This window comes from Enhydra lutris, unplaced genomic scaffold (genome assembly GCF_002288905.1).
Source record: "Enhydra lutris kenyoni isolate GAN:26980312 unplaced genomic scaffold, ASM228890v2 scaffoldscaffold39, whole genome shotgun sequence".
Lineage (NCBI taxonomy): Eukaryota > Metazoa > Chordata > Mammalia > Carnivora > Mustelidae > Enhydra > Enhydra lutris.
The window spans coordinates 22,964,912-22,981,235 of record NW_019154123.1 but is presented as its reverse complement, the minus strand read 5'-3'; the positions used below and the strand labels follow the sequence as shown (position 1 = coordinate 22,981,235).

General features: G+C 44.7%; 1 protein-coding gene across 1 annotated transcript in view; it reads right to left on the bottom strand.

Annotated features, from left to right (window-relative positions):
- Positions 1 to 16,324, bottom strand: part of LOC111154971 (calsyntenin 2) — a 366,874-nt gene that overhangs the window by 69,443 nt on the left and 281,107 nt on the right. The window contains exon 8 of the mRNA XM_022514927.1: positions 14,708 to 14,829. Coding sequence (XP_022370635.1) covers positions 14,708 to 14,829 — 122 coding nt within the window. The remainder of the gene's footprint in view (positions 1 to 14,707; positions 14,830 to 16,324) is intronic.

The following is a 16,324-nucleotide window of genomic DNA, read 5'->3' as shown; positions in this document are numbered from 1 at the left end:
TATAAGGAAGTTGGGAAGCCTCCACGGGGCCATTCTTAGAAGCTGGTTTGGCTCTTGAAGGTAAAATGTCCAAAAGGCCAAGAGGTGAGACATGAGCTGTTAAGGAAATGTCAAATAAATATGGGACACTCTTGGTGCAAATGAGGGGTCATTTCTGAGATCTCTTGAATTTCCCAATTCATGAATACTATTTATAATTTCCCTCTTAACCTCTAACTTATGGCTAAAATCTCTACGCTAGCAGAGCTCTTTGCTCTATTCACTTCCATGACAAGCATAAACAATTTCAACAACGAGTGATATTTCTGTTTAAAAGGGGAAAGAAGGAGCTGTACTCCATCCTAAAGAGGCTGATTTTACAGAAGATACACACAGGCCAGGGATCCCCTAGGACCTTAGGTTCACACTGTTTTAATCAGGTATGGCAAGACACACATACACAGAAGTGTCCGTCATGAAAGAAGAAGTGTTTACATTCACAGATCCCTAGAAACTGGAGGCACCACGCCATGCAGGGCTCCATGGGGAGGCACTGGAGTGGGTCGGGAAGCAGAGGGAGTGAGAACTGTGGGCAGGATGCTTCATTGTGGTTTTGTGGGAAGGAATGAGCAAAGCTATAAGCAAGCTGAGCAGGTTCAGGATTGGATAGTTTGAATAATTTCAGTGGGTGAGATGTCCAGTACCTGGCCCTGGGATGATTTAGGGCAGGTAGATAATGTCCTGGACTGAAGGAGTCCAATAAAAGGAGGCAGATGGAAATATGGACTTAGGATTGGTTGCAAAGGCATGCTGGCTGACAAGTAATTTACTATCTCTAGGAATGGGCTAACACTGCAAGAGAAAGTCCCTCCCTGGCTCTACAAGGCCCTAAGATGTTAAAGCATCAAAATACAGGGGGGAAAAAAAAAGATCCGACACACACAGAGACAAAGTTGATGCCATTGCTTTCAGCTCCAAGAACAGCAAATTCCACCTTGCTTTCTGTTCCTACACACCTAGATCACTCTCTACACTGCTCAAACTCGACATCTGTTGGTTCTCTTGCTTACTTTCTGAAATCTAAACCTCATAATTTTTTCTCCAGGCCCTCTAGAACCCTGTTTCATGGCAAGGAACCCTATATTCTTAAATATTGTATCCAATTCCAATTCAGGGTTGGGAGCTCAGACTGGGTCCTCCTTCATCATTCATGCCACCTCTCAAGCACTCACCTTGAGCACTGTCTAGAAATTACAGATTCAACTTCTCTATTCCTAGTGGCTTATCTACCAATAAATGTTCTTTGCCATTGTCATAACTTTGTCCAATTTTTAAAAAGATTTTATTTATTTATTTATTTATTTATTTATTTATTTTTGAGAAAGAGAGAGATAGCAAGAGAGAGCACAAATAGGGAGGAGAAGGAGAAGCAGGCTCCCTACTGAGCAGGGAGCCCGATGTGGGACTCAATCCCAGGACCCTGGGATCATGACTTCAGTCGAAGGCAGATGCTTAACTGACTAAGCCACCCAGGTACCCCAGACCATTAAATAAAAATCTACTTCAAGACACCTACAACATCCTAAGCTTGCATTTTTTTCCCCTGTGTATGCCTCTAACTTCATTGTCTGCAACCTAAAGTAGGCCTTCCTTCGGTGCATCTTCAACTATCAGTATACTTGAAGTTAACACTGTCAACACTCCACAGAAACCGTGAGAACCATGGGGCGGTGTAACGCTACCCTTACCATTTGTGGTTATCTATTGTGGTTATGTATTTGACATCGACATATGTCATATGCCCTCAGTACACTGCTATAGTTGTTGAATTAAAAGTCATGGGCATTTAAAGAAATTAAGTAAGAAGGGAAGATAGTCTTTTATATTTACCCACATATTTACTATTTCTAATGCTCATCTTTCCTTCTTAGAGGTCTATTTCCCCATCTGATACCATTTCCTTTCTCCCTTACAGACTACCTTTGTCATCCTATTGTCTTTTGGTCTCTCGTCATTTCCAATAAAATGTCAACTGCATTCATATTGTTTTTCTTCCATAGGTAATGTGTTTTTTTTTTCTCTTTTTCTGTGGATGCTTTCAAAGTTTTCTCTTTTTGCTTTTTAACACGTTGAGAATGGTGAGACTAGGTGTGGTTTGCTTTGTATTTCTTCAATTTGGAGCTTATTTAGCTCAGTCAACCTTTAAGATGATGTTTTATACGAAATTTGGAAAAAAAAATTTAACCATCATTTCTTCAATTAATTTTTTTGTGTCCCATTCATTCACTCTTGTCCTTTGGTTCTTTTCAGACTTTTCTTTCCTCTCCTCTCTTTTCTTCCCTCTCTCTCTTCTCCCTCTGGCTCTAGATTTAAAGAAGTCTTATGCTCTTATTTTTTCTTCATCTTGGATAATTTCTTTTGATTTCCCTTCCAGTTCATTAACTCTTTCTTCTTCTATCTTCCATCAGCCAAGCCCATCCTTTTGCTTTAGATTTTGTATTTTCCACTCTAGATTTTACATTTCCGTGTAGTTTCTATTTCTTTGCTGAGATTCCCTATTTGTTCACTCATTATGACAGTCTTTAAAGTTCTTAAATGCATTTAAAATAGTTGCTTTAAGATTATTTTCTGCTAATTCCTATATCTGCATCATCTCAGGGTCTGTTTCTCTTAAATGATTTTACCCTGGACCTTCAGTCACGTTTTTATGTTTCCTCACAGGTCTAATAACTTATATTTCATACAGAAAACTATTCATTGTACATTGTAGGAACTCTGGATTATTTTATATTTCTCTGAGAATATTTATTTTTGTTAAATAACTGAATGATCACCTTGTACCTATAAAGTTTGATCTTATACTATATATATGAGTATATCTATTTAGGTTTACCCTTAATACTGGGCCAGTCCCTTAATCTCAGCATATAATATTTATTCATGTCTCTCCTGGTATTTTATTTGAAAACTCTAGGTGTTTAACCTGGTCCTTCAAACTTGGAGGAATTTTAAAATTTGCCTCCTTGAAGTAGCTAGTAGTTAAAATCTCTACTCAATTTTTCAGTCCTTCCTGTTGCTGCTTTTCACTGGGTTCTTGAGTCTCCCTTATGTGTACACGGTCTGGGGCCATCCAAGGATTTAAGGGATTTGAAGGAAGTTTATATTCCAATTTTGGGATCTCTTCCTACAGATCCCTCCTTTCTGGTATCACGCTCTTGAGAGTTAAGAGAGTGCCAATATCACTTTGTGTCCTCAGAATGGGCCATTTCTCAATTTTTATTTTTGATATCTTTACTGAGGTATGATTTACATATCATAAAATTCATTCATTTAAGTGTACTAGTCAATGACTTTTAATAAATTTATAGAATTGTGCAATGATCATCAAAATCTAGTTTTAGAACATTACCTCAGAGATATCTGTGCCCATTTGTAGTTGATTCCTGCTCCCATCCCAAGCCCTAGAAAACTAGTGATGGGCTGTCTACAAAATTGCCTTTTTATTGGTATTTCATGTAAATGAAGTCATGCAATATATAGTCTTTATTGCCTAGTTTCTTTGATGTAACACTATATTTTTGAAATTCACCCATGTTGTATGAATCAACAGCTTATTCCTTTTTATTGCTGAATACAAGTCCATGTATGGGTATCCAAAAGGTTATTCATTCATTCATCTGTTAAAGGACATAGTATTTTTTTTCTTTCTTTGCTGGAAGCTTTTTTTCAAAGTTCTTCAGACAATACATTGCCAAACTAATGCTTATAGGTCAGTGGACTAGTGTTTGGGAACCACAGAAAAGGATCCATTTTTTTTAACTTAATAAGCATGTATTGAACACATATTTGTGTCAGACACTGTGTTAAAGATTAAAGAAGTAAATAAGAATGATATCCTAGCATAGAGGAGGAAATGAACCACAAACAAATAAGTGTAAGGAAGTATAAAAACTGCTGTGGGAGAATTCTGGGGCCTCCATGGAAATAAGGTCAGTTCTCTATGAGAGAGGGAGTTACAGGAAAGTCTTTATCAAAGATGTGATCCTTGAGTATGATCTGAAAAGATAAATAGATAATTGTCGACAGTATAAATGACTTGTCTGTGCATGACACACTCAGTTTTATTCTTCAGGGCCATCCAGATAAGTGCATGCATAGTGTGGTCCCATCTGCCTGTGCCTGAGAATCATATGGAAGGAAACATTCCTGTGAGTTCCTGCTAAGATGGAAATATGGAGAGATCTAATGGAGACCTGGAAGACACCCAGTTCTGCCAAGCTATGCAAATACTTCTCAACAAGATAATGGAAACACATAATGGAAAAGAACATGGAGCTTTGGAGAATGGTAAACTTGGTCGAACACCTTAACCAAATTGTTTCATCTTTCAGGGCCTCAATTTCAGTATCTATTAAACTGAGATAAGAAATAACTTCAAAAGTAATCCTGTAGTTTAGATTTAATGCATGGAAATCAATGAGTGTAGGGACTGGCCTCTCAAAAAAATGCTAGCTTTCTCTCTTTTCCACAGATGTGATAGGCACCCAAAGCTACAAGGAGTTAATGCAAACACCTTTGTTTTTAGCCTTATTTGTCTTTAGCCTTCCATTTCTATTGCCTCCAGAAAGCTACCATCTTCTAAGTAAGCCAGGGATGTAGTAGCTGTTTCATAATGAGGCCTTGCTTTCTTCTAAATATGTGCTGATTGTCAAGGTGATGGAGGAGGTTCATTATTTAAAGGCATAATTAAAGGGCACTTCCTTTAGCTAACTAATGAGCAGTAAGTGCAGCAATATTTGCATGTTTAGACATTAAAGATAGAAACAGATGGTGCATAGGGGATTGGAGAGAGCAGGGAAGGTAAGGCAGATTCAACTCACTGCTGGGCCTCCAGGGTCACTGCTGTGCAAGACCTCCTCCTCGGAGGGTCTTACCTGAGAACTCAGCTCCACTGGCTTCTCTTATTTTATGGGATGAACAGTGCTCTCCTCACTGTGCCTCAGGGGCAAGCTGATCTTTACTTTAAAAGATGCTAAATCGTGATTCTTCCTAAGTTGAGCTTGGGATGTTCTCCTGGATGGACACCCTTGCCCTGTTCTCAACACATAGGTATCAGCACAGATAATGGGTTATTCTTGTCATCTTGGGTATTCACTAAAGTTGCAAACTCCTCCAAGTCAACAGTGGTGCCTTCTACCCTCTTAGAGTATGTTTATTTTAAGATCATATTTTTTCCCATGTATTTGGTAAGACATGTGGAAAACACGTGCTATGCCTCTCATTCTTCATCCGTATCCTGGATGTTATGCTTGAATTGCAAGATTTTTGTTAGAATTAAAACAAAAAAAAAGTACCTGGCACAAGTAAGCAGTGAAGTGATGCTGGTTCCAATTCTCCTTGTCGCTACATAGGGACCTCACAGTGACCAGTGATTTTACCTCATTTCTCTTAAATGAGGGGTTAGCATTAGAATTTGCCATTTTATATTAGCCTTCAGCTTTGCCAATTTCTTGTCTTTCCATAGTGTGGAAGTGACAGATAAAAATATCTCTCCTATAATGAATTCAGACATTTGGGGTTGATGCCAAGGAGGAGCCTCCCACCCCTCCCACTGGCACCAGTCCCTGAAGTGGTCTGGAAAAGATAGGAGCACAGAGCAGCCAGGGAAGTGACCAAGTTAATGCTGCTTCCAAATGGGACCACCTCAAGGCTCAAGAACCTTAATTTATTATTGAAAAGCTGATTTGATTTATGAAGCATTTTTAATTGTGTTGACAGTAGTTCCTTCTTTTTAACAGTAGAATGAGAGACACTGACTTTGAATACTCATTCTGGGATGTCTACAGAAAAAAACCCAACCATTGCCTCTAGGCAGATGTACCGGCCAGAACACAAATAATCATTTTATGGGAGCAGAAGGAATTGCTGAGCAGCTGTTTATGGGGGAAGAGAGACCAGAGGGGAGCCAGGTCTGCCAGCGAAGGGAAGAATATAGAGAATACTAACCCTATCTGATAGTTTATTTATTTCTTTTTTAAAGATTTTATTTGTCCATTTGTCAGAGAGGGAGAAGGAGAGAGTACAAGCAGGGGGAGTGGCAGACAGAGGGAGAAGCAGGCTCCCCGCTGAGCAGGGAGCCTGATGTAGGACTCGATCCCAGGACCCTGGGATCGTGACCTGAGCTGAAGGCAGATGCTTCACTGACTAAGCCACCTAGGCATCCTGATTAATGTAAATTTAACAGTTACATAGCCGTTTACCTTCAGCCCAGATGAGGGAGTAGGGAAAGCCAGGGAGATTGTGGCAGACAGGAGAATGACATTCCTATAGCTTGGGATTCGACAAGAGTTAGGCTTCTCCCTTAGCACAGGATCAACAGAAGGAAAAGTAAAGAAAATTCTTTGGGTAGTAATGGAAATCCAAGAAAGCCCTGAAAAATCAGCCTTTCAAGCAAATGGCTCCAGACATATTGATAAATGCCTATGAAAACCCCCAGCGAGTTTGCGGACACTATGTCCACAATAAGACACAAACGGCATGATGAGCTTGTCATCAGATCTCACTCTCAGTTAGGTAGACAACCCACCTACTAACACTTGGCAGCCCTAATCTGTGTGTTGCTAAGCTGCTCTCCCTCCCTTTTGTTACTCCATTCTGGTCTCCTGATAAGTTCCTCCATCTGGTCCTGCTTCTGGCTCTGGAACTCTGCAGGTATCCCTCATCCTTTCCTTCCCCAAGCTCACAGCGGGCGCTTGTGGGCTCGCTTCTGTCTATAGGTCAGAGACCTTACCTGTGCTACAGGGGTGAGTAGAGCAGAGAGTTCATCTGGGAGGTGGTTCCAGGGAGGAAGAAAGAAGTGGGAAAGGTGAGTCAGGGAAGTGGGCGAGCCATGACACGGAGTTGGGGGATAGAGGGTTAGGGAAGGGTTGTCGAGTTGGTGGCTGCGGCAGTGGGGGCCTGTTGCAGCTGTGCCCTGGGGCAAGGGGGGCTCCCCAGGTTGGTTTTGGATTGTGCTCTCCTCTTACCTCGGAACATGGCCTGGGGCAGAACACTGAAAAGCACCGTGGGGGGGGCAGGGTGAGCCCCGGGGGACTCCGGGGGAAACCAGTGACTGTGCCTTGGGGGCAGGCAGGCACCATCCAGAGACTCTCATTGGTGTAACAGTTCTGTCACCTTTCAGCTTCCAGGGAGCCTCTGTCAAGAGATAGTGGATTTCCTAGGTTTGCTTTAGCATTTCCAGAAGCAAGCAGAGAGGCCTAAGTGCTTCTTCCCTGAAAGCAGAGAAGGTGCCTTTTCCACTTGTCATGGCTGGTGAGGGACCAGCACCTGAAGCTAGAAGAAGAATACCATGTGGAGCAGAAGGAAAGGCAAAATCTGCCCCTTGGGGATCCTCCACAAGAGGCTTGTAGGAAGCGAGCTCTGGGTGGGAAGCGAGGAGTGGACTTTAATGACAGCATTAAAATGGTACCTCTCCCTCCCTCTCTCCCTCCCAGGCTCACATTTTTCTAGGGGACAGAGGCACCCCTACAAGGACTGAGCAGTCTCTGGGTCTGCCTGGAAAGCCCGGCCCAGGGTCACCTCAGTAAACGTGGGGATGTGGGAGGTGGCTGCATCTAGGGGCCTGGGGCAGCTTGAGGCCTTACCAAGTCTCATGAGGGATGTACTGGCGTCCCTTCACTGTTAGAACAAATCACTACAGACATGGTCACTGAAAGCAGCACAAACTTATTATCATACAGTTTGGGAGAGCAGAAGGCTGAACCGAGTTTGAGTGGGCTAAAGTCAAGGTCCTGGTAGGGCCACATTCCTTCTGGAGGCTCTAAGAGCAGAAACTGTTTCTTGGAGATTCCTCAAGAAATTAAAAATAGAGCTTCCCTATGACCCTGCAATTGCACTACTGGGTATTTACCCCAAAGATACAGATGTAGTGAAAGAAGGGCCATCTGTACCCCAATGTTCATAGCAGCAATGGCCACGGCCACCAAACTGTGGAAAGAACCAAGATGCCCTTCAACAGATGAATGGATAAGGAAGATGTGGTCCATATACACTATGGAGTATTATGCCTCCATCAGAAAGGATGAATACCCAACTTTTGTAGCAACATGGACAGGACTGGAAGAGATTATGCTGAGTGAAATAAGTCAAGCAGAGAGAGTTAATTATCATATGGTTTCACTTATTTGTGGAGCATAACAAATAGCATGGAGGACAGGGGAGTTAGAGAGGAGAAGGGAGTTGAGGGAAATTGGAAGGGGAGGTGAACCATGAGTGACTATGGACTCTGAAAAACGATCTGAGGGGTTTGAAGGGGCGGGGGGGTGGGAGGTTGGGGGAACCAGGTGATGGGTATTAGAGAGGGCACGGATTACATGGAGCACTGGGTGTGGTGCAAAAAACAATGAATACTGTTATGCTGAAAAGAAATAAAAATTAAAAAAAAAAAAGAACCTGCTTCTCTCTCTCTTTTTTTTTTTTTAACTCAGAGAGGCTGCCACGTTGCTTGGCTCAAGGTCCCACGTCCCTCCAATCTCTGCTTCCTTTGTCACATCTTCTCTGACTCTAACCCTCCTGTCTTCTTCTTGCTGGGACCCTTGTGACTACATCAGACCCTTCTGGACAATGGCCCTATTTTAGGATCTTTAATTTAATCACCCTTTTGTCACAGGGGATAAGATATTCATAGGTTTCTAGGATTAGGGGGTGCACATCTTTGGGAGCCATTATTCTGTCCATCACAGAGAGAAAGACAAGGGAGCGTGTCTGTGACCCTCCCCATATCCATTTTTCATTCAGAACAGCCTTGCAAGCTGGCATATTAGAAAAAGTCATTTGGGATTCTGTCTGAGAGAGAGAGAGAGAGAGAGAGAGAGAGAAAAGAGGTTCTGGACATTCTTCCCCCTCCATTTAGGACACATGTTCCAGAAGGAGCACAGGTGTCACTGAAGGCGTTGTGTGGGCAGAACGGTGAGTGGGCGGCCACTGCGTTAGAGAAAACACAGCTAGTGCATCCAAGAATTAGTCTTGAACAGCGGAATGAGAGTGCTGACAAAGCCCGATTACTCTGCTCATTAAGAGGACTGGTCTGGACTGGACCGACCATTCTCCAATTAACTCCTTGGCACTCTGCTCTAATAATGATTGAACTAAGCCATTTGACTCCCAGTGTGGCTGAAGAGCAGATGCGGGCAAATTGACTGCTTCCTTCTGACATTCATCCTCACTAGGAATGAAGGATTTATTCACTTGTAACTTCTTGAAGGAGCTCCAGAATTCCATGCACGTGGAAAGGACCTGACCAGCAGAGGCTCCAGTCCAAGACAAATGGGAGCCTTTGGCTCAAATCCTGGCCCTGGCATCCTTTCTGGGGAGACCTGGGCCTGTGCCTACTGTCTCCTTCATGTAGGAAGAAGCGAGACGACCACTACCAGGTGCCTGGGTCTGGAGCTCCTGCCCCACTTGCCTCTGCCCCTTCCTCCAGGTGTTGGGGGGCATGCTCCCTTTCCCTCACCACTGGAAGCCCAGCACTCTTCTCTTTGGGGGCTGGGGCCTGGTGCTAGAAGAACAGGAGGGGACTCACAAAGAGCATGTGGGCCTCATTCAAGAAGATCCAAACCTCTCAAATAGACATGTTCTCGTGTGGTTTTCCCATGTGAAAATCATAGCGTTTTGTTGTTGTTCTTTATCTGTAGTCTCAAACTGGTGACAGAGTATGAAGGTAGATGGCAGAACATTTGTTAAGTCTGATGGTGGATGGTTTTAAATGAGAAAATACTCAACATGGGGAGGCTTTACATCAAAATCTGATTTGCACTTCTGCCCAGTTGGTAAGGCAGCCCGAGGCCTGGGTTCTTGGATGGCCTAGAGTCCTACGGTGGCTGAGTTGCAGGGAGGACATACCTTCACCCAGCCAGGCATCTTCCCTCATTCTCCCTGCCCCTAATAACTAGGATCGGGGCTCCTGCAGGAGAGTGCTCTCGAGGGCCTACATACCGGGCAGGTCCGTGTCCTCTCTCTCTCTCTGGTGACTGTTACGAGCGCTGGCATGGAGGCAGCAGTGGCCAGCAGAATGACTCTCACTCCTGCGTCTTGCCCTCATTGCAGTTTTTCAAAGACGCATTTTTTTTTTCCTTGTATGAGCTGGGAGCACGTGTCCTCTTGCTGGTCGATTGAGGCTGTCAGTCAAGCCCTGTCTCCCAGTAGGGGAACAGGCTGTGAAGCATCAGCAGGTTCCCCTCCCAGCACTGAGTAGTCCGAAGGGAAGATCGTTAGAATTTGTGACAATGAGTCAACCACATCCAAATAATGGTAGAGCCAGGAGGGGCTGCAAATTAAGAAGCCTTTCCTGTGTGAGCTGGCGGCTGGGTGTTTGCTCTTCTCTGCTCCTGTCCGGGTTTGCACATGACTAGCTGCAGGCTCGAGGGATTTGCATTAGCAGATCATAAGTAAAAATCCCATTAAAGTGACATTCTCCTCATCATTAGGATCCCTTTAGTGAGGCGCTCTCGATTGTCAGGGACATTTCCCAGAGTGGCCCAATAATGGGCTCACCTGGTGGTCTGTCCCCTCTGGCAGTGGCTTTCTGAGGTGTGGGGCAGAAGGGCTGGGTTGCTGGAAGCACACAGCTTCTCTGTGGCAACAGCTTCCCTCCCTGGGAATGCTCCTGAAGAGTTTTGTGCATTTTGTGCCCTGGTTTCAATGCCCATGAGCAATCTATGTCAAGTGCTTGAGCTCCTGGTCTGGCCGTGGAAAAAGGAAAAAGGGGACCCGGGTTCGAATGCAGCCCTTGACACTGGCCTGAGCTGTATTTACCTAAATTTGATCAAATTTATGAAGGTCATACTCTCATTATTCTTGTTCACCCATCCCTAAATTCTCCTTAAATAATAAAATTCTTTGACGATAGTCCATTCTTTTGGGGATGAAGTACCAACTCAGTCACATGATGTGAAAAGCCTCTTGGGTTTTAATTGACTGCTCCTCTAAACATGTGTCCCTGCCAAAGGGACCCCTTTCCACCCCATCCCTATGGTCTGCCACACCAGAAACCTCCACCTCCTGAAGCTGGACGTCCTCCTCACCTCTCTGCCATCTTGGTTCCTCACTCCCCGTCACTGAGCCCTTGGTGCTCTGTTCAGGCAATGTCGCCTCTCAGGGGCTTTTCCAGGCCCTTATTCCCAGGTCCCTGTTAGTGTCTCTAGAACGGCTCCCACAGACTCCCCACAACTGGCCCTTGCCCTCTGCCCTAGCACAAGTCAATGTAAACTGCTTCTGTGTTTGTTTGTCCCATGATCGTGGGGCTGATTCAGCAGCTGATCCCGGGTACCAAGCACAAATCCTGGCACACAGTTTTTGTTCAGCATAAACTGCTGACCAAAGAACTAGATGAAGCCCCATTAGGCATTACAACATTTATTATGCTGCTGGGAACTCCAAGGTGGGTCAGTAGACCGGCTTGAGTCCTTTCTGGCCCAGGCCAGAAAGTTCTGCTATAATTACAGAGTCATTACTTGCCAAAGACAAAAAATCTTTGGAATTAGGTATAAAGATAAAAGCTGAACAACATTTGGGATCCACAGAGTAAAAAATGGCAAAATTTTAGAATTTTAAAATGCTGCATAAAATGAATCAAAAGATCAATTAATCACCAGGAGGTTTTAAAAGGTCTCTGGATTTTTCTTCTCTCTTTCCCCCTCTCCCTCCCTCATGTCATCTCTCTCTTCTTTTGATTGTGACATCCATTTGCTGTTATACAAACATTTATTGGGCACCAATTGTATGCTCAGGGCTATAATATGCACTGAGGAGCTGGAGAGAGTAAGACACAGTACAGCCTCTCAGGAGATCAGCACAAAGGGAGCAGAAAGGCAAGATAAGTGGGTTACTAGTGTATAGTAAGCATCAGGATAGAGTTCTGTATGGAGTCTGGGGAGATGTAAGCCACTCAGGGGGGTGATCCAAGGTGGTTTCCTAGGGGAGGAGACATTATCAAGTATGTGCATTCTGAACACTAAGGGATTTACATCCAAGAAACTTCAGGAAGGTTCTGTCTACACAGCAGAATAAGGGAGAGAAAGGCCTATGGCTGGGTCTATATGTACCACTGGATTGCTAGTATGAGTGTGGTTGAGGTTTTCTATACCCTACCTACCGTGCTTCCTTTCAAAGGGGCTGAGGCTTCTTATCTCCAATAACTAGCCTTTAAGTTTTTCTAATGTTAATTTTTTTAGTAAAGAATGCTATGGACTGAATTGTGTCCCCAGCCCTGTTTATACATTGAAGCACGACCACTCAGTCTGACTGTATTTAGAGACAGGACCTTAGGAGGTGGTCAAGGTTAAAGGAGGTGATAAGAGTAGGGCCCTAATCCCATAGGGCCTTAGAAGAAGAAGAACAGGTATCTCAGTGTGTGAGCTCTCTCTCTCTCTTTCTCTCTGTCTGCCCTGTGAGAACACAGTGAAAAGATGGTTGTCTACAGGCCAGAAAGCAGGCCCTCACTGGGGAGCTGAACCAGCTGGCACCTTGATCTTGGACTTCCCAGCCCAGAACTTTGAGATATCCATGTGTGTTGTCTAAGCCCCCACAGGCTGTGGTACTCTGTTAAGGCAGCCCCAGCTTGACGGAGACAAGGAAGAAGAACTTAAGTGAAGTGAAGATTTGATGGTTTCATGGAGTTTCAACAAAACTATAAACATTTTTCATCTCAATGATAATTCTGATCTCTAAATTTAAAAATATTTAAAATTTAGAAGTGAAAACATTTTAAACAAACATTTGCAAGCTCACCAAAGAAGCAGCAGAGCATCATGGAAAAGGGTAGGTTGGGGTGGTGGTTCGCTGTGTAACCTTGGGCAGTTCATGATACCATGGTCCTCACCTCATTTCATCCACTGGGCAAGCCCGGGGGCAGAGGTGAGAGTGAGCTCAGGGGCAGTGTGCCTGGTACAGAGCAGACGCCGATGAATGAGATTGGGGTGATCAGGAAGGTTTTCAGTGAACCTCAGCCCATCCGTAAATTCACCACTTTGGGAACAGATTTCAGAATTCCTAGAGTCATTCTATCTTTAACTGTAAAACCAAATTCCTTCCTCCCCTATTTTTAATTCCAAACCCTGTGACTTCATTTGCCTGTATCAGTACTTCTCAATCCCATCTTAGCAAACGCCACAGGGCATCTGTAATTACCCTGGCCAGTATAGCAATGTTCTTATTAAAACCCCTCACAATATGGGATTTATTTTAATTCATCTCAATTTGTATTATGTATTTAAATATACCCCATATAAGCCATATGGCACTTCAGAAGGTAGCTGAGAGGTTGCTGGGAAATCAAATAAGCAATGTCAAGATTTCACAATTTCTGCAATACCCAGAATTCCTAATTCAGAGGAACATACTAATCCAGATGCCATATTTGCAAAACCCCAGGCTCCAGCAAGGTGGAATTTATTGGGACTAGATCAGGCAGTTGCCACAGGGCTTTCTCAAACATCTTCCCATCGGCTTGGCACCCTTGACCTTGTCATCGTCTGAAGTTCCAGCATTGAGCGATTCCCTGAGGTTAATGAATGTATCTTTTAAAGAGCATATGTCTGTGTTTCCGTGTGGATGAAAGAGGGCAGCTATCATTCTCATCTCAATGTAAATGAGTTCCTTCTGGAACGCTTCCCGGCCGCACTCTCTGAAACTAGCCCTACCCGGGGCCTGGGTAGATGCCCGTAAGAAAGAGAAGGGGAAGGATTCTGGAACATTCAGCCCTAGACAAGGTGATGCAGGCAGCACACACAGTGGGTTTTAGGGGAAACCTGAGGTCCCCAGAAGCAGAGGAGGGGTGCCAGACAGTAAGACCACAGAAGGAGCAACATTTCATCTGCCTCATGAAGTAACCCTGTCCCACAGTCCCCTTCCCTGTCAGCCAGCATTCTCCCCCGGATAGTTTAAAGCCATTTCTAAAAATTCATGTGTGCCCTCCCCTCCACCCCCCCACCCCCAGTTCCCGTCTAAGTGAAGGCCAGCGCTAGGCTTCTGCACAGAGCCTTCCTCAGCGGCACCACCCCCCAGAGAAGTGACCACCACCTCCCCAATCTCAGCCCTGGAAAACGCTTGCAGACAGACGCTTCAAAGCCTTTCACTCCAACCAGACACTTCATTTGTCATTGACAAGGGTGACACAGGGGCCCTTGTGATCACCAGTCAGGAGGCTCTGGAGTGTGTCACGAATTTTTGTACTTCAGAAAAGAACGCGTACTGCTCACAGTGCACTGTGTCACTGTTTACATCAAGGTCCTTGGGTCCCTTGTTCTCATCCTGTGTTACCAAAAGCAAGGCTGCACCGTCACCCAAAGGAGATAAGAGAGCCTCACGGAGGAGGCAGGGGCGCTTATGATATAAAGATGTGCTAACGGGATTACAAACTGGGCCTGGGGACCAAGAAGACCTGTGTCCAAGGGGTTCAATAGGAGCAAAAGGACAGGATACTTGCGGACAGGTCCACCACCTGCTGGTGGGGGGGTCCCAGTGGGGAAGTGTGGCCCTCCCACCCCCAGCTGGGCTTATAGCTGCAGTTTTTCTCCTGACTTAAGATGCTGTGTGTCTCCCTTAGCTGATTTTTCCAAAACTCAGCAAGCGAGCAGAACTTGGAGGAGCCTCCTGGTTGCTCTCAGCACAGGAGCACACCTACCACCCTGCCAAGGGGGATCTGGGGGGAAGGGGAACCTGAGTGCCATACCTGGTCCAGCTTCCAGTGGAACTCTGCCGGGCGGAAGGTGTCAGCCTGGTCGAAGTCCTTGCGCAGGAGGAAGACGAGGCGGCAGTTGTGCACATATAGGGCATAGTGATGCCGGTTCATTTCTGCAAAGCGGAGAGGAGCTGTGAGCTTACAGAATCCCTGCGTCTGTCCCTGCCACAGGGGTCTTCCTGCCACATCACTGGGAACACCCTCAAATGGGAAAGGAATGGGTATTCCAGTTCCCCCTTTTACAATTAGATCTAATGAATGTTCCAGAACACATATGGTGGAGCTCACTGAAATGGAAGAGGACGATTCAAGAAAGCAAAACTTCTGCAGAGAAGCCATTTGGACTCGAAGTATCCCCCTAACTTATACCCAGATACTGCATTAGGCCTGGGATAAAGCCTATGTAATAATGAGTTTGTTTGTTTGTTTGTTTTTGTACAAACACTTCTGAGAAGACTAAGGGGGCTCTCTGACAATCACATCAGCTACCCTGGGCTCCTTTAACACAGCTGGTTTCTCCTAGAGTGCTGGGCTTTCATTTCATTTCATCAGGCTTGACAGTGGTGACCACAGAGCATGTCTCCTTCTCTACTGGGCGCAGTTAGGGGAAGTGGCTTCATGTGTAGTTGCTAGGAGGAGGGGACAGATTGGTTTTTCAGCATTAGTCATAGTTCTGTGTCTTTCCAAAGCAATAAATGAATACCTCTCTCCCTACATGCAATGGATATGATGTTTTCCTCCTCTGATATAAAGACTTCCTTTTCTGCTTGGGAAATCTCGCATCACATATCCCAGTCATGATTTCCTGCAGCCACAAGATAGCAGCCATGGGGAGGGCAGGAGCTGTTGTCTGGCCAATACCAAAGATCTCACATACATACTACATAGTAGCCTACACAGAAATCTATGAGGCACGTGCTCCATAAAAGACAGATAGATGAGCAGGGGACCTGTTGTCATAGAAAGAACATGGGCCCTAGAATCAGATAAACTTTGGGTGGAGTTGTATCTCCAGAAGATTCTGGAAGAATTTTTTAGCCTCTTAGAGCCTCAGTTTCCTGAACTGTGTCATGACATGGATGCTAGATTGTCCTAATGAATCATGGGAATAGGATAGTGAGAATAATTCTTGTATGTCCTGTATAAACCTTGAGGTTTGAGTGTGAGGAATCAATTCCAATCCTGCTTCTAGGCCTGGGGTCTGGTTGGTTTCCCTGCCACAGTGATTGTTCAGGACCCAGGCCCAGGTCAGGCAATGCACACCATTCTCCCAGTCACAGGGCTTCTGTCAGAAAAGTGACTCGGTTCAAGCCACTGATTCGGGAGCTTTTCTGAGTGGTTTCATAAAAGAACTCTCTTTTATCAGAGAGCAAATAGAAGAGATACTGTCTTTTTCTCTAGAAGTTGTAGTATATAACTGGGAGGCATGGAGCCTCTGCAGCCGTGTTTGGTAACATGAAATCAATACATATATGGAGGCAGATCTGAGAAATTGCAGAGTAAAGGGCCAAGCTCTTGTTCACACTTCACCTGAAGCTGTCATAGCTCTGGACATTTTCAGATACAAGAACTTTATATTTTCCTGTATTATTTTGATTTCTTTGATCA